This window comes from Globicephala melas, chromosome 12 (genome assembly GCF_963455315.2).
Source record: "Globicephala melas chromosome 12, mGloMel1.2, whole genome shotgun sequence".
In the NCBI taxonomy this organism is placed as follows: domain Eukaryota; kingdom Metazoa; phylum Chordata; class Mammalia; order Artiodactyla; family Delphinidae; genus Globicephala; species Globicephala melas.
The window spans coordinates 14,850,676-14,873,534 of NC_083325.1; the positions used below are offsets into that span (position 1 = coordinate 14,850,676).

The window sequence follows — 22,859 nt, forward strand, 5'->3', positions numbered from 1 at the left end:
GTATATAAAACTCCCAGTAGATCCTGAGAATAAAGATCCCAGGAATATCACTGCTTTCACCTAAGTGAACATTTTTCCTAATGCAGGGTTGGGCTACAGTCTGAGAAATCCACAAGCGATCCCACGCACTGCAGTTCCAAGCCACTTCAGTTTTCCAGCAAATGGGCCTAACCTCAGTGACTTGAAGTATGGGGTTTAAGTGAGCCCGTGAGCACTGAGACTTCTTCAAACCAAAGCCCCCTGCCCCACAGGTCTTTCCTCATCAGGGTCTCAAGATCAGTCTGGCTGGTCCCTCTCAGCAGCTTTTCTCTTAAAGGACACCTGAGAGCACTTCTGGTTCATGCCCTATACACCCCTGCAAATCTACCCCCTCTGAAATGGGGCAAGGCAGCTACTTCGACTCCATCGTTAAAATGCAGCAAGTCGCAGCTCGCGGGGAAGGTGAGTGAGGTGGGTAAATTAGAAGGACCTGGTTGTGAAGGCAGCCAGGGACCAGCACACTCTCGACACCCAGGGCTGGCCCAAGGTTAAATGCCTTAAACTTGCCAGTCCTGGGCTCAGTTCTGCTTTCGAAGGAGAAAGTCTGTCCTCATTCAGCCAGGCTGCAAGTGCCTTTTGACTTTTAACGTTAACTACCCTCCAGAGCCTCCCGGGTCGAGGAGACTATGCCATGTTCTATCCCCAATCTTCCTGCAGCTCAGCGCCAGTCATTTTAGTCTTCCAGCTCTTCAGCTGATCTTCTGACTTGGACATAGGATTTCACTGGAACTTTTAGGCTTCCTAGTCTGGAAATATTTTGAGGTTCGTCTTCTCACGGCTGGATGGCCCGTTTCCTGGATTTATTATAGAATTTAGAAACAAGTCCAGAAGAGGAGGTTGGGGGCATGGCACCTGAAATTTTAGCCTCCATTCCTGTGAGAATTGTGTACCTATCCTGTCCTTCTGTGTGTTTATCGTGTAATCCTAACACTCTCAGGTAAGAGAATGATGGTAATATCTTGCTTGCAAGCGTTTTCTTGAGGCCCTTTGCTTTATATCAAGTGCATATCAAATATTTTCCACTCAAGAAAACATTCTAATTTGTAGCTAATTTGTGCCACGAGACTATATAAAGCGCTAAGCCTGGTACTTAAATGAGGCATTGTCCTTCAGAGCAGGCCTGTTGGTGGTGATGGTGTCCTCACTGCAGGTGTGCCTGAGATGCTTCTTTGGTGATGGCCCTCAGCCCACTGACAGCCTTACAGCTTCGCTCGTTGCTTCTGCCACACCTCATCCCAGTCCAAGGTAGTACTATCCAGTATGGTTACCGGACTTGCCTCTCGATGTCTTCCAGCTGTTTTCAAATATCAGTGCTTTGCCATCAAGGAGCATGTTCCAGAGCATTTCCCAGAGGCTCTAGAGATGTCCCAAAGAGGACTGTCCTGTGCTGTTTGGTGCGGTGGCAACAGCATTAGACTAGCTGGGGCTTTCCGGCAGACTGCTTCAGAATCAACACTCATTTAACTAGATATATTCTCAGCCGCCTTAAAAAACACAGTCTTGTAGCCTGACAAGCATATCTGACGTTCATCCAAAATGAAGTGATCTTCACTTACTAAGGCTAAGCCTTGGATTTTAAGGCTTTGTGTTTCCTGGGCCACAGTGGGTGATTACTAATAGAAGGAAGCTGGGGCCTGCAGGGGCTTTGGGCTGTGCGAGAGTAAACACTAAAGCTTGAGTTCCAGCCAGCTGGCAAGTGTGGAAGTCTTTGAAGAAGGTAACGCAAGAAGGGAAAAGGAGAATGCAAAGCTTTTTGTACTGAGTGAGAGTAGGAGCCCGGCCAGCCGGTAGGACCAACGTGGGCAATAAGAAATGCTTGTTCCTGGACTTCGCTGGCAGTCCAGTGGTTAAGACTCTGCGCTTCCAATGCAGGGGATGCAGGTTCGATTGCTGGTCGGGGAACTAAGATCCCACATGCCTCACGACGTGGCCAAAAAAAATGCTTCTCCCTGTGGATGAGCGTCTGAAAGGGACATTCCGTCTCCATTGTTCCACTCTGAGGGGCACTGCCATCTAGAGATTAGCCCACGAAACTGGAAGAAACCCTTTGGGGTGGGGGGTATCCAGTTTGCTGTGCATCTGACAGGATCTGTGGATGGTAAGGTAGGGATCCCCCAGCTGGTCACAAATATAAATGGGGCATATAGAAAGAAAACTAAGGACAGATTACTTTCCTACCTCTGAGCCTTCTTTGGGAAGAAGAACCATGGAATGGTGACAATTATCTGAAACGTTTTAAGCTCCCTCCTTGAACTCCTGTCCCTGAGGAATCAAATGACCAAGCCACCCCAGATTTCCCCAGGAGGTGGAGTGATGCCAGAAGGGAAGAGAGTGAATGGCCCCTCTGCCTTCCCAGAGCCACCAGAATGAGACTGGTTGCACTGGCTGTGTCGTGTTAAGTGTGTAAAAAGCTATACATTCTTCTCTTTTCTCATTTCGTTTCTGCGTTTGGATGAATAAAGTGACATGGAAATTATTTGAAAATCCTGGAAGGAAGGTACTTTTCAAATACAGTATTTTTTTCAGCCAATAAACTTACTATTTTTATAGCACTGTTTTTGCCAAGAGTTGTGAAATCACTTGTGTACATAAGGAAATGAAGATTACATGCTGCCCTAAAGTCATTCAGCAGCGCAGAATCAGCACTTGAAATCTCATCTCTTGTTCTGCCTATTTTAAGAACTGTCCTGGTTGGAGCATAACAAGTAGACTCACGTGGCATTAGAGCTGGAAAGGCCTTTTAAAGACATCTGGTCCTACTTTTTACCTGATACGCAACTCCTCCCTACCGACTACCCATGAAGAGCCCTTCTGTCTTGGGCTAATTCTCTGTTTTAGGGATGACTCTGATTGTCACGTTAAACCCAAATCTGCCTCCTTGTCAAGGTTCTGGGGTGCTTGCCTTACCCCTACTTTAGGATAGAACGGCCAGTTTAGAACCTGAGTAGCCTTCTCAGGCCTTCCCCATGATCGTGGTGGGAGAGGAACTGAAACCCAGCTCAACAGGTGATAGTAAATGTTGATTAAGAATTGCAAAGCTTCCAGGGGCCTTCTCTGGTGGTCCAGTGGTTAAGACTTCGCCTTCCAATGCAGGGGGTGCAGGTTCCATTCCTGGTCAGGGATCTAAGATCCCACATGCTTCCCCGCCAAAAAACCAAAGCATAAAAAACAGAAGCAATATTGTAACAAATTCAATAAAGACTTTACAAATGGGCCACATCAAAAAAAGAAAATATATATTTTTTTTAAATTGCAAAGCTTCCAAAGCAGTAGGAAATGCTGAGCGTTCAGGGCACCATTGGGCAGATGAGAAAAAGGTGTCTGCTCCAAGGACAACACTCCTGGGCAGGAAGTTGGTGCTTCTTGGTAAATTAGAAAGAGGCACTCCCTTGTCCTGGGGCACAGCATGGCCAGCAGACGGACTGGATTTTCCACCCCCCGGTCCTTCAGCCAGGTTTCTTGTACGGTGATCGCTGTGCACTGCCATACTTTTTGACCCTGATTTAACTGCTTGTGCTGATGCAATTTGGAAGAGGGCCCTCCAACAGGTTTCCTGTTTGCGTTTTTACCTTCCACTAGGTCCAGAAAGGTTTCTCCTTCCTCAAGCTGTCGTCCAGTTAGTTTATCTTCTCCATTTCCCCCATGGTACAGGGCCCTGTTTCTGCCTATTACATTTGCTTCACCAGTGCTGCCGAACTTAAGCTCCCTGGTTCCCAGCAGCCTGGGCCCATGCTCCCTTCAAGTAAACGTCTGTCAGCCCCAGTGTTGTCTCACAAGGGCTCCAACAGATATGCTGGGCTGCCGTTTAGAGTGCCAGTTACACTTCCAGTGTGTGAAAGGAAGACCTCCTGCTCTTTTAATCATGAAAAGAATGTCTAGGAGGGCACCCTTGGCCTGTTAAGTGTGGACGAAGAATGTCTCCTGCCATGTCAGGAAAAAAGATGTGACCATCAAGCCTGCGGCCATCCCCTGCTGTGCACCCTGAGGGGATTCAGGGTGGAGAAAAGCAGGATACTGGCATAGATAGTTAAGGTGCGTATCAAAGGAATGATTTCAATGAGCCCAGACTCTTGTATCTTCCCATACATAGAAAAGCGCTAATTCTTTAACTTGAGGTGTCTGTTTACTGGTCTTTAATTAACAGTAAGCTTTTGATATTACAAATACCTGGGTTTTGCAAAAACTCCCATCCTGGCTTCTCCCCTGCTTCTTTGGAGCAGTCCCTCAGGTATCCGAGAGGCTTCCTCCAGGGCTTGAGTCCTCAGAAAGTCTACCGAATAAAACAATTCTCAACTTTTAGGTTGTGCATTTTTTTCATTCAACATAAATTTTGGTGAAGCTGTTGGGTAATTTATCCTCACAGTTGTTTGCTTTTTCCCAGATTGCTCTGGGTCTCCTGCCTTCCTCTCCTCTCCTTTGCCTCCCAACACCTGGCCAAGTGTGTCTACTTTGGATATTGTTTCAAGTGAGTGTTCAGCAGTCAGGAAACACATTTTGGACACTGACTTCTGGACAGTACACTGTGTACTAGTACCCCGGAAAATAAAATGTATCTGATGAAAGTAGCCCTCCTCCAGAGTTTGCTGAGCCGAGGGAAGCAAAAGCCAAATCCAGAGCGCTGGTTTCCTAAGGAACAGCCAAGGCTTTGTGCTTGCTTCTCTGCAGACCCACCTCGCCTTGGACAGCGGCAGGCACGGGGTGCCACATGGAGGGAGGCTGCCCGAAGTCACTGTCGGCCAGTCCAGGCTGCAAAATGTGCGCGGCGGCTGAGGGAGGATTCCTCCAGCCACGTGCGCGGTGACAATCACGTGCAGCGGGAAGGCAGTGCACACCCGGAGCTCCCCGCCTCCCGAAGCTTCCCCCGCCGGTGCAGGTAGACGGGACTATCCTTTTCGCATCGGTGTCAGAGCCTCCGCTGGGGTCCCAGGCCACCGCCCTCGGCGTCCAGGTCCCCAGAAGTCGGGGTACCGCCCACCCTTCCAGCGTGACGCGGGCGCGGGGGCTCGGGAGTTGTAGTTCCCGGCTGGGCGCGAGCGCCAGGGCTGGGGCGGCGCGGACTCCACGTCCCGGCGGGCGGCGCGGCTCGGTCCGGGGCGCCGGGGGAGGGGCTGCTCGACCCTTTAAACCATTCAGGGCAGCTCCGAGGGCCGCAGCCGGGGACGGCGCCACGCGGGGGCCGAGCAGACACGGTGGCGGCGGCGGCGGGGCGCTCCGGGGAGGTGCGTACTGGGCCCCTTCGTCCCCCGGACCTGCGGAGGCGCGGGTCCCCGGATCCCGGGGCCTAGCGGACCGTGGGCTCCGGGCGCCCACGCGGGCGGGAGCGGGCCGGGCTGAGCTTCCCGCGTGAACCCGCCCTTTCCCCGCGGCGCTGGTGGTCAGGTGGCTGCCTGCCCCCGGCCGCCTCTCCACCCAGCCCCGGATCCCCTCCCAGGCTTTCCTTGGCTTGGCCCCCTGGACTGTCCTGACTCCAGCCCCTCTCCCAGCCCGGGACCCTCAGGCCAGGGAGAGTGGCCCCCTTTCCAGATGTTAGGGCCCCGCGGCGTTTCTGAACATCTGGGTGGAACGCGGAGGCCCCCGGTGGCTGCCGGAGGGTGTCCACGTTGCGGCGGGGGCTCAGCCCGAAGTGTGGGCGCTCAGAGCCGCAGCGGGAGCCCTGCATCTGGTGTTGACCACCTTCCTCTCCCCCGCACCGGCTTTGGCCAGTCACTAGACCCTGGACTTTGACCTGTCTCTCTCCACCAGGCCCGGGCAGCTGATGGTTTTGGCGAAGTACCTTAAGGTAGCTGGGTCCACACCCTCTTCCCCACCTACCTCTTGTCCTCCCCCCACACCACCACCACCCTGGCTCCCCTCCCTCATGACCGCCTGGATCCTCCTTCCTGTCAGCCTGTCAGCATTCTCCATCACTGGCCTATGGACTGTGTGAGTAAAGAGGGGGATGGGGGGAGGCAACTAGGGGACAAAATGGACCCCGGCTGAGGAGGGACAGGACCCAACAGGAGCCTGATGGCACACACAAAGTCCCTTGTCCTGTTGCAGTCTCCAGGGTGGTACCCAGGGCCACTCTGGCTGTCTGCAAAGCCTGGCCTGGTGCCTGGGCACACAGCCCCTTGGGACAAGCTGGCACCACTGCTGTCCAGCAGGGTGGCCCTGACAGACACACTTCTAGCCAGGGCAACTTCCAGAGGTCCTCTAGTTTGGGACTAGGCTGTGGGTTCTAGAGTAGCATCAAGCCCCAGGGCCACCCCAAGTTGAGTCCCCGGAAAGGACGATAAGGCTGAATGGGGGCAGAATCAAAGGAAAAGAGTCAGTGGGAGAAGGCTGGGTGCATCATGGGGCAGGGTGACAGTTGTGCTCCCGCAGGTATGCCATGGCCGTGATGAACCACCACGTGTGCCCCGTGGAGAACTGGTATGGCGCACTCTGCAGACAGCCTCACTCTAAAGCTCCCTTCATCTCTGTTCCCTCTGGGGCCGGGGCTGCCTCGAGCCAGATGGAGACACTGGGCCTCACTGCTCTTCTCTGACATTGGCAGCGCCTGCCCCTCCCCAGGCATGGCTTCGTGCCCACCTACCTGCTTCCCACCGTCATTCGCCCCTTTGGCTTCTGTCTCAGGGGGGCCCTGGGAAGTGGGCTCTTCTGCCCCTGCCAAGGGAGGTCTGGGAGGGTGGTCTCTGAGAGGCCTGAGGCTACAGGCCGAGGGCCTGGGGGAACCCCTTTCCCCCAGGCTACTCTCTGTCCTGCCTGCTAGGTCCTACAACGAATCCTGCTCTCCTGACCCCACTGAGCAAGGGGGCCCCAAGACCTGCTGCACCCTGGACGATGTCCCCCTCATCAGGTAAGGCCTAGAAACCACGCAGGTCACAGAGACCCAAGGCCCTGCTAGACTCCCGACTAAGCCCCCCCAGCAAAGGCCTGTCCTTGGGTCTCAGGAATAATAATTCCATTAAGAGCACTTAATTACAATATTACTTACCAATTACTATGTACCGGACCCTGTGCTGAATGCTTTACATGCGTAGCGGCATTTAATTCTCCTAGCACTAAGGCAGCTGTTGTTTTCACCATTTTATAGGCAAGGAAAGTGAGACAGAGCTATGTCATCCATCCAGGTCCCTCAGCTAGTAAGTGGAGGCACCTGGATTTAAGTTCAAGTTCTCCGTTTGCCCAGCCCAAGTTCTGGCTTAAGGGAAGCCAGACCCCCTGCAGGCCTTGACGGTCTCAGGGAGTCCAAGAGCCTCGGGGTCTGCCGAGCAATCCTGGGCACTGCCTACCCCAGCACGCACACCAGCTCTGCCTTGGGGGGAGGTGCGGCCAGCCTAGGGCCAAATGTTTGTGAGGGACCCTGGCCCTTCTCATCAGTCGGGCTTGCCTGCCAAGGAACAGGCACAGATAAGGCAAGGGAGAGCAGGCGGGCCAGAACGGGGCCTTCCGGTGCTCCTGCCCCCACCTCACTCTGTCCTCGCCCCCTCCTCTCAGCAAGTGCGGCACATACCCCCCAGAGAGCTGCCTCTTCAGCCTCATTGGCAACGTGGGTGCTTTCATGGGTGAGTTGTGCCCTCGGCCCGACCACCAACCCGCTCAGTCCTGCCCGCCCTCACACCTGCTCCCCAAAGAGGCCCAGGAAGCCCTGGCCTCGCGCCGCCTACCCCGCCACGAGCTAAGGCCAGCGGGGCCACTTCTCTTCCGTTCCTTGAAGGCCCAAGGCTAACTTGCACACGGCCACGCTGGTAGGGCACACCACCCGCCTGTCCGTTCCCTTCCTGCCCTCAGAGTATCTGGGGAAAGCTGGTGGGCTCGCTGGACTGGGCCAGGGCCAGAGCCGGCCCCACCTGTGCTCTCCTCCCCCAGTGGCCCTGATCTGCCTCCTGCGCTACGGGCAGCTCCTGGAGCAGAGCCGTCGTTCCTGGGTCAACACCACGACGCTCATCACAGGCTGCACCAACGCTGCGGGCCTGGTGGTGGTGGGCAACTTCCAGGTGCGCCCGCCCGCCCACCTCTTGCACTTCCCGAAGGGAGCCAGGCTTTCGGCAGGGGCCCTCAGTTTCCCGAGGGTTGCCCCTCAGGGTTGGGGGTGGGAAGAACAGGGCCCGGGAGGGGAAAAGCCCGGGAGGGAGGGACGGAGCGGGGTGGAGGGAGCTGCTTCACGGGTCGGCCCCTCTCTCCGGGCCCAGGTGGATCACGCTAAGTCTCTGCACTACGTCGGAACCGGCGTGGCCTTCACTGCCGGGCTGCTCTTTGTCTGCCTGCACTGTGCCCTCTCCTACCACGGGGCCACTGCCCCCCACGACCTGGCTGTGGCCTACCTGCGGATCGTGCTGGCAGCCATCGCCTTTGTCTCTCTGATCCTCAGTATCCTTCCAGGACAGGGCGGCCAGGAGCTCCTCCTGTAGCCCAGGCCCTCTCCCACCCAAGATGGGGATCCGCCCCCACCCAGGGTGGTCTTCTGCCCCCCTCTCCCGGGAGGTGAGGCCTGGTCCTCGGCCCCAGCCTAGCCGCATATCCGGGAAGGCAGAAAGGGTGTCGCCAGGCTGCCGCCCATCCCACTGAACATTTCCTTAGCCCCATCCCAGGCGGGGTCTTCTTCATCCACGAGAGCTCTCAGCTGCAGCACGGGGCAGCCCTATGCGAGTGGGTGTTTGTCATCGACATCCTCATCTTCTACGGCACCTTCAGCTATGAGTTCGGGGCAGTCTCCTCGGAGACACTGGTGGCCACACTGCAGCCCGCCCCCGGCCGGGCCTGCAAGTCGTCCGGAAGCAGCAGCACCTCCACACACCTCAACTGTGCCCCTGAGAGCGTCGCCATGATCTGAGGTCTGGGGAGGGTGGCTGGCCCGGCCTCCGCAGCTCCCCACCCCGTTATCTCCTTCGCATTTATTTTGTACCAAAAAACGATTTTGAGAAAGTATTCTGTTGGGACAGAGGCTTCCTCGCTCCTGGAGGAGTGGCCATCCCACACCCACCTGTGCCATACAGGAGCGGGCCCTGGCGGCTGCCCAAGCTGCGCACAGCCTGCTCCCCACACCGCAGTGTTATTTTTATGTTTTAAAGGTCACGTATCCTCATTCACCCAGCCAGCCCTTCAGGTGCCTTCTACTCCCCCAGTGCCACTGGGGTTTCCTGCTGCAGGAATTGGGGGCTGGGAACAGCAAGAGGGACAGCAGTCTGGGGGCGGGGGTGAGCACTCCTTAGTCTGTGGGAAGGCCCACTTCTGGGCCCACTGAGCTGCACTGGGATTCTTCACTCTGTCCCTTTCTTTAGGGCAAATAACACAGCAGAACCACGTGGGTATTTTAGTACTTTTTTTTATATATATATCTATTAAAAGAATTCTAATTTGCATGTCTGTAGTCTGTTCTGGAGAGTCGGAGAGGGCCTGATCCTGGCTTTCCCTAGGCAAAGGATGGGAGAAAGCCTCTGCCTCCAGGGAGGGTCCCGAGTGCCCGCTGCTCTTTGAGAAAAACGAGGGATGCCAAGTGCTATCCAAATACCCGGCAAGGGCTTGAAGCCCTTTCTGGGCCTTTAAACAGTCTAAAGAGCCGACTCCATCCTTTCACCCTTCCTGTCCTGCTCAGAGTCTGGTTTGAAGCTTGATTCCACACTAAGGGATAGGAGGAAGGGAGGATACAGAGAATAACTTGGAAATGTTTGTTAGAAGCAGTCTTTGCAGTGACGCTAAAGAAAGCCCCTGGGATTCTAAGGTTGACTAAAGATTGCAGGGGGAGGGAGAGAGATGGGCTAGTTTTTCTTTACCGTTTTTAAGTAATTACTGGCTGCCAGACCCTGACACATTTTGCTTTCCAACTGCAGACACAGAGGCCGAAGCCCTGGCTGGTCTGGTCGGTGGCCAAGTGCTTGACCTGGGCCCTACTGCCCTGAGGCCAGCAGGCTTGGCAGCCTGGTACCTTCTACGGTTCAGGACCACCTTCCCCCATAGCAGTAGAGACCCACTGGAGAGTACAGAGTCCCTGCCCAGGCCTGTGAGCAATGGAGCGGCAGGATGGGTAAAGAAACTTTTAATGAGAATCCGAGGCAGACGAGGAAGGTGTTGTGGAGGACTGGTGTGCCGTCCCAGCCACCTCATGTGTACATGGCTCCATGGAGGTTCTCGAGTCGGTGCTTCTGCTGCTGCTTGCGAGCCTGAAGGAAAGAGGGTGCACTGGGCAGGGGCCGTACCCCGAGGCCTGTGGGTGAAGGGACAGGGCAGCCACCGTGGGACTGGCTCACTGTTCTCAGGCCCTGGGCACCTGCGATGCCAAGGCTCTTGCCCCTCACTAAAATCACTGGAAAGGCCGCCAGAGTCAGGGACCATGAGGCCTACTCAGGCTTGCTGAGGTGGGGAACGAGAGCATCAAGGACGGACTCAGGGAGCCCCGTCACCACCCACTCCACTTACCCAGCCCCCTACCTTATCTCGTCTATACTCCTCATAAGTGTCATCATCAGTGGGCAGCTCGTGGCGGCACAGGGGACAGGAATTTGTCTGGGAAAAGCAGTGCAGTGTACGAGCCCAGGTCTGGTCTTGATAAGCTAAAAACCGTCTCCAGCTCCCAAATCCCACCCCTATCCCTCTCCCGTCTCTGATCCCCCCAGTAGTCCACAAACAGAAAGCGGCTTGAGAACTGGGCCCAGGGCAGGGTGAGGGCTGGGAAAAAGGAAGCAGTACCTTGCTCAGCCAGGGCAGAATGCAGTTGGAGTGGAAGAGGTGATGGCAAGGCATCTCAATGGCAGTCTCCTCCTCCTCAAATTCCAAAAGACACACGGGGCACTTGAGCTCTTGAGGAGGGAGTGCTAATCAGGAGAGCTGCTATAGGCCCTACCTCCCAGCTCCCATTCCTGAAGGACACTTCTTGCCCCAACCTGGCCTGGAAAACTAAAGGGCCAGACCATAGTCTGGCTTCCAGAGGGGGTGGGTCTGGCAGACCTGACCCAAATAGTGGAAAGAATTAGTGTTCTCACCAGCCTGAGAGCCCCTGATGACTGTCCTGGGGAGGTTCTCAACTGCAGTCTTGGCAGCAGGTGGAGGCAGGTGGTGATCCCAATCTACTACCAACCCCAAGTCTTCGAAGTCCATCCTATTGAAAAGGGACCTGGGAAGAAGAATCCAAAGTCAGAACCAAAGAAAAATCATACTTTTGGGGCTTCCCTGGTGGTCCAGTGGTTAAGGATCCACCTGCCAATGCAGGGGACACGGGTTTGATCCCTGGTCCAGGAAGATCCCACATGCTGAAGGGGAACTAAGCCCGTGCACCACAACTACTGAGCCCGCGCTCTAGAGCCCACGAGCTGCAACTACTGAGCCTGTGTGCCACAACTACTGAAGCCTGTGCGCTCTAGAGCCCGCGTGCTGCAACTAGTAAGCGCACGTGCCGCAACTACTGAGCCCGCGTGCTGCAACTACTGAAGCCCTTGCGCCTAGAGCCCATGCTCTGCAACAAGAGACGCCACCGCAATGAGAAGCCCGCGCACCGCAACGAAGAGTAGCCCACGCTCGCTACAACTAGAGAAAGCCCGTGTGAAGCAACGAAGACCCAGCATAGCCAAAACACAAAAAACAAAAAAACCCATACTTTCTCATTGCCCCCGCAGTCCACTAAGCATTAACAGATAAGTACTCTGCCCAGCTACTAGTACTAATAGCTACGCCTCAGTAGTGCTCACTACGTAAAAAGCACAGCGGGAAATGGCTTACAGCTGCCATCAGACAACCCCAAGCACGCAGGCTGTTTATTCCCATTTTACACATGAGACAACAGCTCAGAGAAGTTACCCAGGCCACGCAGGAATGACCTGGTAAAGCCAGATTCCAAGTGGCAGTGTGGCTTCCATGCTTGGAGTTCCTAACGAATATGCCCACTCACAGCCACACAGCCCCTACCCCGCCCCCATGACCCGCCTATTCCAGAATCTCCTAGAGCCCCACTGCCCTGCGGCCCCGACTCCCCCGACTCGCCAGCTCGTCTTTTCCAGAACCCCCTTGCCCGGGCCCCTCCAAGGACGATCCAAATGATCGACTTCCCCCGAATCTCACTGTGGAACTAACTCTCCAGATTATTTATCCGTCCTCCTCTGAATCTACTGCCCCAGATAATCCGCCTTCTCCAGCTAGCTTCAGCCCAGTAACCTGCTGCGTGAGCCCTACCTCCCAGCCCCGCGCACCCACCTGGCGAGCTCCAGCAGCATGTTGGTCCGGGCATCCTGCTCGGAGTGCAACGGCTCGCAGTCGTGTTCATCGAAATAAGACGCCATGGCAGCGGGCCTGACACTGCCCTCAGACCCCGCTGCACCTCAGCCTCGCGGTGCTGGCCAATAAACTGGCGAGTTGAGGGAGGGTGACCAATCATAGCATCTGAAAGGCGGGCACAGTGGCTCTTTCGCCTCAGGGAAAGCGGAAGTATTAATTTTCTCACCTTTCATTGGCTCAATTAAGTCAGGTGGCCAAAGGCTGAAACCAATGGCAGGGGCCGGGGCTGGTCAGAAAATTTTCGTCTTGCAGTCCCAGCCTAGAGTAGGTTCGTGGGAGGGACGTGTGGCTCGCGTCCTTAGAGCCCTGAAAAACCAAGGCTCTGGGCTGTAGGGGTCCTTCATCCGCTCTGCGGCTCAGAGAGTCTCAGCAGGACAGATGTCAGAGGTCTCTCAGAGACGGAGGGAGGCCCTGGCCCAGGGATCATGGTTCTGCGAGCCTAGGGAGGCCTGGTGTCAGGGTGCTTCCCGCTGCTCTGTCGCGGCCTCGCCGGGCACTTCTGCATCTAATTTGTTCAGGACTTGGCGCTTCACTCCTCCACGACTCCCGCAAAACAAACAAAAATTCCCTGCTCATTTCTTCTGTGTTAGGCACAATAATAAAGGGTGGGGCAGCCTCCCCAACCGAGAGGAGGACGATCCCTGCAGGGGAATCTAGGGCCTTACCAGCTCATGGAACTGTGTGACCTTTAGCCCATTGCTCAACTTCTCCCCCAGCTTCTGTAAAACCAGTGGCTTGAACTGAACAAGTGGTTTGCATCCCTGGCTACCCATGAATCTCCTGGAGAGAGAAGAGGCGGGGTTGCAGCTTTAGGGAAAAAAACAAAAAAAACCGTGTCTGATACTTAGCCTCAAAGATTCTGATTTAACTGATCTAGGCCTGGGAGTGGTATTTTTTTAATAAGCTCTACCGGTGATTCTGATGTGAGGCAAGGTTGAGAATGACTGCACTAAATGATTTGGACAATAGTTAGCATTTAGTTGGCATCTAGAACCATTACATTGAGAGATACTGTACATAGGGTATAAATACTCCTCAGGGTCATTATCCCTTGTTACATATGTAAAACCCAAGTCCACATTCACAGGGCCTCTTAGTAGTGTTGCACACCTAAGTGCAGCACCGGGTGCTTGCCTCCATCTTCCCGGGGAAAGGCAGATGGTGGTGAGCCTAGCGAAAGTAACACGCTCTGTGCGGGTACAGCTCCACACAACTCGATGGTTTGTTCATGTTTCTCCGTCAGTAGCCCTCACTCCACCTAACAAGGAACTGTTTCTGTTGCACACTTGACCCTGAATTCCCCTTCCCACCCGCTCTTGAGTTTGACATGCAGTTAAGGAGTTCAGGCAGTGGCTGCCCTGTTTCCCAGGTCTTGGTAGGGCCTTTCCTTCTTCCCCGGCCTTTACCCAACGATCCTACTTGGTGCCCTGAAGGCACTGCCTCCCTGGCCCTTTGAAAAGCCCCAAGTCTTTCCCACAGGGCAAACTTTGTGACTCTGCATTACAGCACCATAGAAGGAAGCCCTTTCCCTTTCCTGCCACCTACCCCACCTGTGATCTGCTGTAAAGCTTGAGGGAGAAATTGGAGCAGAGGTGCTCAAGGGGAAAAGTCTCTCTGAAGGTGAGAGCCTTGTGATATAAAGATCTGGAAGTGCTTTCCTCTTTGTCATCCTATCTGGAGTCCCATGGGTCCTCTGAACATCCCAAGACTCAGAAAAATAACAGATTTCATTCTCAGGGAAACAGACTTGGAGGGCACTGGTTGAAGGGTCTGGTTTGGGGGCTGTTGTGTCTTTACACATGCACCCCAGAAGGATCTGTCTGTAGGGTTGGATCAAGCTGAGAAGGGAGAAGGGCCATCTCCCAAGGCTGGAGTCCTTTGGGACTTTCTGTTTTCCAAGCAGCCCCAGGGGTGGAGGCAGGGCAGGATGAACCAATCTGAAGACCTTCAAACACACACATACACACATACACCAGTTTGTAACCAAACAGCAGCTTTTAACCCAACAGCAGCTTTTACTAAGCTCCAGGTGGGGCTGCCCTGGCATGGCCAGCGCATCAGGTTGCCCTCAAGGGCCAGTCTCTGGTGTAATAGGAAGTAACAAAGGTGCACAAATTGCTGCTGCCCTTCCACGCTCACTGGGGTGGCTCAGAAGGGAGCAAACTCCAGGGTTCTCTGAAGACCAGAACAGACCAGTGTGGCTATTCGGCCTCTTTTCCAGGCCCAGCTGTGTCATTCCCCAGGCCCTGAGGCAGCACCTGCATCCTGGGCCTGTGGGGCACTGCTGCCCTTGCTGCTTTGTGGGAGAAACATGGCCAACAACACAATCAGGAGGATGAGCACACCAGCGCCTACTACCAGCCCCAAGTAGATCCGGCAACGGACATTCTCCCAGCGCTTCTTCTGGGCCAGAGTCTTGGTTGTCTTGCTGAAGGCGGAGCTCTGTGGACACCCCCAGACACAGGGTAGGAGTTAGTGGTTTCCCCAGAGCCCTGGACCAGCTCCTTCCAACCCAACCCCGACAAGGCCTAGTCTCCTCCCGCAGCCTCCCCAACCTGTCAGCTCCCTTTCTCTACGCAGCCTGCCCTGGGACCCTCCCAGCCTGACTCCTGGTCTCCCACACTGGTGTAGCCCTTGACTCACAGGCCTACAGGCTCCCCCCAGTTAACAATGCCAGTCTTCAACCTTTAGGAAGATCCACAGCTTCAAACCAAGGCCTTCGTACTTCATGAGAGCTCCCCACCCACTGCACAGCTAGGCTAGGGATGCCTCAAGAAACCCACAGTCCCCACACCGGCCCTTGGGTGAGCCTCAGGCCCTACCAACAGCCAGCCGGGAGACCCTGAGCACAGCCTGAGAGCTCCCTCTGAGGGCCCCTCCTAGCCTCTCCCTCCCCCTCCCTGCTTCTCCAGGCCTCACACCATGTCCAGGAGTTGGTCTGAACGCTGTTCCAGCTCCGCCAGCTTCCCGTCGCGCTCCAGGACCTTGTCGAAGTTGTTGAGCATGATTTCTGTCACCTCATCCGCCTGCCGCTGGCACCGCTCCAACTCTTTCCCTGCCTGGACACCAAGCCCAAAGTCAGGGCTACATGAGGCCCCTGCCTGGCCCTCATCTGGTCCTGAGACCTAGTGGCCTCCTTGCCCCACTGGGCAAGCACGCGCGCGCGTGCTTGCGCAGTGTATGAGTAAGGGGAACAGCGCCTTTCATGTAAAGGTCTGATATGTGCAGAGGGAAGGGCTGGCCTCTTGGGTGTGTACGGCTCACATTTGGCTCCTCCCCTTGCCCATCAAGGCAGGTCCTAGGTCTGCCTTGACTTCCAGCATCTTCGCTTCCTCTAAGTTGCCTGAGGATGGGACCTTCCCAGGACCCACCCTCCCAAAAAGCAGACACTTGGCTCACCTGCTCTAGGACGGCCTCAACCTACTGCGCACCTGCCCTGTGGCTTCCCACTGGCCTAAGGAGGCAGCAAAGAACACAGAACCAAGCTACTTGGCCAGAGCCAGACAGGGAGGAGATCCAGCCCACTGAGCTAGACAGATAATTTTGGATCACCACACGTTATAGCCTCTGCCTAACCCCACAGACACACACACACACACACACACACACACACACAAACTGAGATCAGATTTCGCTCCCCTCCCTCCTCCAGCCTCTGACTGGTCAAGCCAGTTCTGCCTCCTGGCCTGACCCTGCTCCCACATCAATGCTCAAAGTCGATTCATTCACTGTCTGCCTGGGAGCCTCGGCCTTCCTGGCCTCTGGCCTCCAGCTTTCCAGCTAGCCAGGATCTTCACTGGGATCCAACTCACACAGGAGAGACCAGCTCTTGGATTTCCCAGCCTGGGCAGCAGCCTCACCTGACAAAAGAACCCAGCTCATTTCAGAGGACTGGGAAGGGAGATGCAGGGTCCAAGCTGGGGGAGAGGCCAGGAAGAGGAAGAACACATGGATCACAAGCAAGAAAGAAGCTGGGCTTTGGATACATGCAACTGGGAGAGACCCAGGGCACGAGGCCCTGGTGAGAGCTGGAGGTCCAGGGACACGTCGGGAGATGAATCCCAGGGGACTAACAAACCACAGGAACTCCCTCCTCCAGCCCTGTCCCCCAGAGCCCAACCCTGTTCTCATCTCCTCCCCACAGAGCATGGGCCAGGCTCCCTTTCCTGCCAGACTATATTGCCCATTGTCTGCGGCAAGACATTTTGGCACTTGACTGAATTCCACTTAAAACCAGAGAAAGGGAAGGGATCTGGTGGTCACAGAGGGCCACCTCCTACTCAGTGAAGAATCCCCGTTCAGGATCCCTGCAGCTGCCTTGCATGTAACCTCCAAGCATTCCCAGTATATGAATCCTATCTCCCCAACTGGACCACAAGCTCCCAGGGGGAGGGCAGGGGCCAGTGCCCTGCCTTTGTCTGCCACCAGCCTGGAGGCCCAGGAGGCCAGCACAATGCTGACCATCTACAAGGACTCAATGAGTGAGCCAATTGCATTATAACTTATCCAAATGCAACTGTCATTCTCAAGTTTGTTATCCCAGTGTGTTTATCTAGCCCAGCAGGAGTTTCGAGGGGCAGGCATCTGAAACCCAAGTAGGTCAATATTTACTCATGAGCTAGAAAAGCAACCCATTTTGAGAGGGGGCCGGCAAACCACGACAGAGCGGTACACTCATGGGCTGGGGGAAGCAGTAGCTGGGGAACAAGGAAGCATTATGAAGAAAGCAGGGAAGTTGTACTCATCTCTTGAGTTTTCCTGAGTCAACCACCATCACCACTATTATTATGACTAAATTACTCAACAAGTCTCCATTACTTGGAGTCTCTCACATTCAAATAGTCCAAGGCAAAAACCTGGGAATGGACCAAGATTCAAAAATGAGAATCAGGGCTTCCCTGGTGGTGCAGTGGTTCAGAGTCCGCCTGCCAATGTGGGGGACACGGGTTCGTGCCCCGGTCCGGCAAGATCCCACATGCCGCGGAGCGGCTGGGCCCGTGAGCCATGGCCGCTGAGCCTGCGCGTCCGGAGCCTGTGCTCCACAACGGGAGAGGCCACGACAGTGAGAGGCCCGCGTACCGCAAAAAAAAAAAAAAAAAAAAAAAAATGAGAATCACTGCTAGAGACTGGTGGGATGTTACATATCATTTTTTTCTAATCTAAATGCTACAGCTGTTGTCATCTTATTCTCCAACATGGGGTGATGTTGGGTCACATTCTTCAGGAGAGCTGGCTGTGCTCCCACTGCAAGCTGTAGCCTCCTTCCGCCACTGAGAAGCCAGGCCTGTCCGGAGCCCAGATGGGCCCAGGCCTAAAGGAACACATTCGCTCCAGGGAACACAGAGGCCTGAGGCTCAAGTCTCTAGCCCTCCTCGGCCCCCCTCAACCAGAGGAAAAAGGACACTGTATGCACGGGTCTCTGCTGGCACGGTGATTCAAATAAAGAGCTGCGGGGTGTGGAAGGAGGTAAGAGACCGGAGGACGGCCACGCTGCATCCTGCCACATAGAACTCAGCATAGCGCCTGGCACACCGTGGATGCGTGGAAAATATTTTCAGAATGAGTTGGGCCGGTTCTTGAAAAGATCGCTATAGGCTGGGGGAAAGAAGTGTGTATGATACAGTTAGAGAAGAGTAATGAGTTTACCCCATGAGATACAAATAGCGAGTGTGGAGCCGCCCACAGACAGGTGATTCCTGAGAACAAGAGGGACCGGGGATGGGGGCGGGGGGCACGTGGTAGAGACTACTGCCACAGGCAAACAGAGACACACTCTGGACAGCGGCGGATCTGGCAGAGGGTAAAAGTCAAGATGAGGAAGCTTCCATGGAGGGAGGGATGGATCAAGAGCTTATGTAGGTTTCTGAGCCTGGAGGGGCGTCAGGAGACTTTCTCTGTTGGTGGTAGACTGGCATGAACGAAAGTGAGATAACTCAGGCCAGAGGCCACCAGAAGGCATGTAGAAATGCTACCTGCAAGGGTATGTGGAGAGGTCCCCAGGCTGGGGGGCCGGGAGGAACGGAGGGCAAGAGAGGAAGGGTGGGTGAGAGAGGAAGGGAGGGTGAGAGGCACTTCCAAGCTTGGGTAGGGGCAGCATTGTTGGCAGACGGAGGATGGTAGTTACACAGGAAATCGACAGACTGTTACCCGGTGTGCAGAATATCCCTCCTTCAGTTCTCAAATCTCTCCTCGGGTTTTTCCAGGCCAAATACAGCTGGTTTCTCTGAAAAGAAAGCTCTTAAAAACCTCCCTGTCCAAACTCTCCTGTCTCCCCTTTTTCCTGATTAGTGCCTACGAAACCCTACCCCAGCTGTCACTGTTGTCATCTTCAGAGGGACCCGGGCAGCGACCTGGTGTATCACCTCCTTCCTGGGTCAGCGCTCGCCTGAGCTCAGAGCCTAAGAGCCGGGCTCTGCATTACAGCCCTGGGTTCCTTCAAATCCTGCCTCTGCCACTCACCAGCTGAGTGACTAAAGACTGGGGATATGACCTTTCTGACCCCTCTGCTTCCTCATCTATAAAGTGGTGACAATAATATCTCCCATAACATTAGCTAAGGCATGTGGCATGTTATAAATAAAGTGCTTAGCACAAGTCCTGACACATACTAAATGCTCAATAAATAATAGCTATTATTGCGGTAGCCCAAGTTTCCTTAGGTTTTTTTTTTAGCTGTCAGATCCCAGGAACCACACCTGTGGTCAATAAAACCTCTTAAATATTTTTACAAAATACACAGCCAAGCAAGCTCTTCCCTGTTGCCACCTTGTGCACTTAATCGTTTCTAACCTAAATATAAAACTTGACATGGGCCTTTGATAACCTATATCTATTTTATTTCCATCAGGCGCTACAGGCTGTTGAGAAGGTTTTACCTCTTGACAGTAATAACAGCTCCCACTCGATGAGCACGTATTCTGAGCTGAGAACTGTGCTGCTAGCTCTTTGTTCACTTTATCTCATTTAAGCCTCACAACAATCCACTGAGGAAAGTACTCTCACCCCAGTTTTATACGAAACTGAGGCTCGGAGGGGTTAAATCACCCATCCAAGGTCACGGAGCCAGTGAGTAGAAGATCTGCGAGTTGAATACACTTAGTCTCCAAGGATCACATTCTTAACCCCTGTGTTAAACTGGATGCGGGTAAAGGGAGGTCAAATGCTTTAGCTGGCTGGCTAAAGACTCATCAAGTTTGATGCTGCCAACTCAACTTGTGTGCAAATGAGGGAGGCCTGTGGCTCAAAACCCAAATGCTTGGCACAGAGCATGAGTGAGGACCATCTACAGGATGAATGAATTCATTACCCATTCAGTTTCTATTTTTCCCATCACTATTTTGTTCCTACTCTATCCCCTATACCAGTCCCCATGACTGCCACAAAGGAAATGCCCAAGAAACACTTGTTAACTGAATGAATCAGAAAAGAGGAGAAAAGAAGGGAAAGCAAGAAGGACCAGGTAGGGAAGGCGGATGGGAAGAAGGAAGGGAGAGTGCTGGGGGTGGACAAAGGGGCAGGAATAAGAGAAAAAACAGAGGAAAGGGGCTAGGAGATGGTTGGGAGAGAGAGATCAGTCCCCAGGCTCAGATCCACTATTTGCCTCAGATGAACCTGTGAGAGTCCCAGAGTTTCCCAGTAACCCCCAGTAAATTATCACAGCCTCAGCCTTCATTTCAAGAGTTTCCTCTTCTCAACAAGTGCTAAGGCCCAGCCGCAAGCCCATCCTAACCCTGCCTGATTCCTTGCTCTGCACGCTGGGAAGTGGGCTCTGGGCTCCGTCCCATTCCCTGGGCCTCCCTCAGTTTCCTGGCCTGGCCTTAGAGCTCAGTGCTACCTTCCTGCCCCGCTTCCTCTTCCTGCCTCCAGTTCCCTGGAGATGAGGCCATCCAGGCATCTCGACCCCCAGCCAGGCCACATCCACATCCATCACACCTCTGCTGCCTTCTCCATGTCGGAATCTTTTTTTTTTTTATGGCAGTATCTTTTTTTTTTTTTTTTTCTTTTTGGCCGTGCCATGTGGGATCTTAGTTCCCTGACCAAGGATCGAACCTGCGCCCCCTGCATTGGGAGGGCAGAGTTTTAACCACTGGATCCCCAGGAAAGTCCCTCCATGGCAGAATCTTAAAGCACCAAGCCTGCTTCCTGCCGGGCACAACTTCCCCAGGAATTCCAGGGGAGGGGAGAAGTGACTGGCACCAACTGCTCCTGACACCTTTGCCTGGAAATGACAAGTGGGGACAGAGGCCAGAGTCTACAGCAGGAGCGGGGGATGACTCAACTCAGAATGTGTCCCTAGGTACGGCTTAGAAGGGAGTCAGGCTATGCCACACTCTGATAACTTCAGTGGAACTTTTATAGTAAACATCTTACTTACTCTGTCCCCAGGGGAAGGAGTTTGCCCTCCAACACCCTGCCACAGGACTGGCTTCAACCACCCCATCGGCTCAGGTTTCCAACCCCTGGGCCAGACTTGTGTCCTCACAGCACCAGGAAGGGCTGAAGAGGTCACCATATTACCCACCACTTCTCAGGAGCAGGTTCTGAGGGCCAGGCAGGTCTCTGCCATTGCACCTCCTCTAACCCACTAAGGACCCAGCAAGGCGGGTATCGCTGACCCCACTTCACGATGCGGAAAAAGAGGCTCAGGGAAGCTAAGTGACTTGCCCGGGGTCACAGAGCGGGTAAGTGGCCACCACCAGGATCTCAGCCCGGAGTCTGACTCCGAAGCTGGTGCTCGTAACCGCTTGGCCCCGGCAAGTGGGAAGCCGGAGTCCAGCTCGCTCGGCGCTGGGCAGTCGGGACCCTCGCACGCCGCCCTTTCCCTCCCGCGATGCGCGCGACGAGCTGAGGGTCCGGCCCCGGTCCTGCTTCCGGGCGCCGTCCCGAAGGACGCCCCCACCCCTTGGACTTCGGACTCATGCCTCGCACCCCTCCACGCTCGCCCTCTGCCCCGGCCCCGGGCCCTCACCATCGCCGCCGCCGCTGCCTCGCCGCTCCGGCTCCTCTGCCCGAGCGGCCGCAGTGCCAGGGATCTGGGAGGAAGCGGAGGGCGGGGCGGGGCCTGCCTGGCGGGGGCGGGGGGCGAGCCTTCTGGGAGCGGCGACCGAAACCAAGTCAAATCAGTCAAATCGGAAGCGGCCGGCGATGGCTCCCGGGGTCCCGGTTCGGCACCTCTCCCCGAGCCGCCGGCGCCCGGCTCGGGATGACTCCCCAGCCTGGTGAAGTGGGGCCTCCGCCCAATCAGCGTGGTGCCTGGTCTACAGCTCGGGACCCCAGTCTATGAAATGGTCCCAGTGGAGTGGGTTCTGGAACGGGCTCAGGGAATCCTCTCTGGAACTGCATCCCAGCTCAGGTAGACCGGGTTGATCTGGGGAGGAGTCATTTATTCATTCAACAAGCACCTGTAGGAGCGCCATTGTCCTGCACTGTGCTAGGCGCAGGAAACGCAGTGAACAGCTGGACAGGGTCTTTGCCACCTTGGTGAGTGCAACTCACCCATAACCAGAAACCGACCACGCCAAAGTTTTGAAACTAAATAAAGTTTATTCACAATAAATATCATGAGTGCACTACCTGCCACTGGAGGGTACATTTTAAAACGGTCAATTGTATGTTTTGCGAATTTCACCTCAATTAAAAGAGAAAACAGGGCTTCCCTGGTGGCACAGTGGTTGAGAATCTGCCTGCCAATGCAGGGGACACAGGTTCGTGCCCCGGTCCGGGAAGATCCCACATGCTGTGGAGCGGCTAGGCCCGTGCCGTGGCCACTGAGCCTGCGCGTCCGGAGCCTGTGCTCCGCAACGGGAGAGGCCACAACAGTGAGAGGCCCGCGTACCTCCCCCCAAAAAGAGAAAACAGACCCCCATGGAGAAGATGCTAGCTCTAGCTTTTTCTTTCTTTCCCCTTCACCACGTGGGCAAGTGCAGCCCTGTCCTGATATGACCCCCTTCCTCAGCTGGAGGATGAGGGAGGCTGGTGTGTCTAACCTGTCCAGAGCCTTCCTGAGCTGAGTCTATCCATCCTCAGCCTGCCCTTTCACTGCTGCAGAGAAGCCGCCAGCCACCTGTTCTCTATCCCAGCACATACCATCCCAACATCTCAAAGGTGGCCCCTCTTGAGGAAGGGGGTTGGGGGCTTCCCTCTCCCACGTTGAGCCCCATGTGAGCACAGACCCCACCCCCGGCCTGGACAGACTAGGTCCCAATCACCCCAGTTGCTTGGACCTCGAGTCCAGGAGTGGACTGAGAAGAGAGAGGATGGACAGGGTCCTGACAAAGTCTGCCCCCAGGGTCTCTTCTGTGCTTTCCTGCCTTCCTAGTTTTCGGGGCATGATTCTATTTTTTTTTTTTTTTTTTTTTGGCTGCACTGTGTGGCATGTGGGATCCTAATTCCCCAACCAGGGATCAAACCCACGCCCCCTGCACTGGAAGTGTGGAGTCTTAACCACTGGACCGCCAGGGAAGTCCCCGGAGCATGATTCTAGAACCTGACTTGCCAGTACTAGTCCCCAGTCCTGTTTCCCCACCCCGCCCCTTCCAGATTCCCTCCCCAAATCAGGTTCTTTTCAATTCTGG

General features: G+C 54.9%; 3 protein-coding genes across 8 annotated transcripts; 1 reads left to right on the forward strand and 2 right to left on the reverse strand.

Annotated features, from left to right (window-relative positions):
• Window positions 1–321: 321 nt before the first annotated feature.
• Window positions 322–9,383, forward strand: TMEM150A (transmembrane protein 150A). Of its 5 annotated transcripts, XM_060309191.1 has the most exons (10): window positions 351–441; window positions 4,421–4,504; window positions 4,705–4,912; window positions 5,782–5,961; window positions 6,403–6,450; window positions 6,791–6,877; window positions 7,519–7,586; window positions 7,891–8,018; window positions 8,214–8,391; window positions 8,613–9,383. In XM_060309191.1, exons 1-10 carry the CDS (start codon window positions 378–380, stop codon window positions 8,852–8,854), a joined length of 1,287 nt encoding a protein of 428 aa, XP_060165174.1. In that variant the 5' UTR covers window positions 351–377; the 3' UTR covers window positions 8,855–9,383. The 5 variants fall into 5 exon arrangements, with proteins under 5 accessions (XP_030693356.2, XP_060165174.1, XP_060165175.1 ...); XM_030837496.2 differs by lacking the exon at window positions 4,421–4,504 and having other exon boundaries at window positions 322–441; XM_060309192.1 differs by lacking the exons at window positions 351–441; window positions 4,421–4,504 and adding an exon at window positions 1,157–1,284.
• On the reverse strand, window positions 9,330–12,360 carry RNF181 (ring finger protein 181). Of its 2 annotated transcripts, XM_030837502.3 has the most exons (5): window positions 12,205–12,360; window positions 11,001–11,131; window positions 10,708–10,817; window positions 10,450–10,524; window positions 9,330–10,181 (listed from the first exon to the last, which is right to left on the reverse strand). In XM_030837502.3, exons 1-5 carry the CDS (start codon window positions 12,288–12,290, stop codon window positions 10,122–10,124), a joined length of 462 nt encoding a protein of 153 aa, XP_030693362.1. In that variant the 5' UTR covers window positions 12,291–12,360; the 3' UTR covers window positions 9,330–10,121. The 2 variants fall into 2 exon arrangements, with proteins under 2 accessions (XP_030693362.1, XP_030693363.1); XM_030837503.3 differs by lacking the exon at window positions 10,450–10,524.
• Window positions 12,361–14,264: 1,904 nt separating this feature from the next.
• On the reverse strand, window positions 14,265–21,315 carry VAMP5 (vesicle associated membrane protein 5). Its single transcript, XM_030837505.3, has 3 exons — window positions 21,254–21,315; window positions 15,207–15,344; window positions 14,265–14,727 (listed from the first exon to the last, which is right to left on the reverse strand). The coding sequence occupies exons 1-3, from the start codon at window positions 21,254–21,256 to the stop codon at window positions 14,518–14,520; spliced, it is 351 nt and encodes a 116-aa protein (XP_030693365.1). The 5' UTR covers window positions 21,257–21,315; the 3' UTR covers window positions 14,265–14,517.
• Between the last annotated feature and the right edge of the window lie 1,544 nt (window positions 21,316–22,859).

Coding starts and splice junctions, on each gene's coding strand:
- TMEM150A (XM_060309191.1), top strand. CDS start 378: ATGGGGCAAGGCAGCTACTTCGACTCCATCGTTAAAATGCAGCAAGTC. Junction 4,505..4,704: donor TACTTTGGATATTGTTTCAA/GTGAGTGTTCAG, acceptor GCTTCTCTGCAG/ACCCACCTCGCCTTGGACAG. Junction 5,962..6,402: donor ATCACTGGCCTATGGACTGT/GTGAGTAAAGAG, acceptor GTGCTCCCGCAG/GTATGCCATGGCCGTGATGA.
- VAMP5 (XM_030837505.3), bottom strand. Junction 14,728..15,206: donor CAGACCAACTCCTGGACATG/GTGTGAGGCCTG, acceptor GGGTGTCCACAG/AGCTCCGCCTTCAGCAAGAC.
- RNF181 (XM_030837502.3), bottom strand. CDS start 12,290: ATGGCGTCTTATTTCGATGAACACGACTGCGAGCCGTTGCACTCCGAG. Junction 11,132..12,204: donor ATGCTGCTGGAGCTCGCCAG/GTGGGTGCGCGG, acceptor TCTTCTTCCCAG/GTCCCTTTTCAATAGGATGG. Junction 10,525..10,707: donor TTCTGCCCTGGCTGAGCAAG/GTACTGCTTCCT, acceptor TGCTTTTCCCAG/ACAAATTCCTGTCCCCTGTG.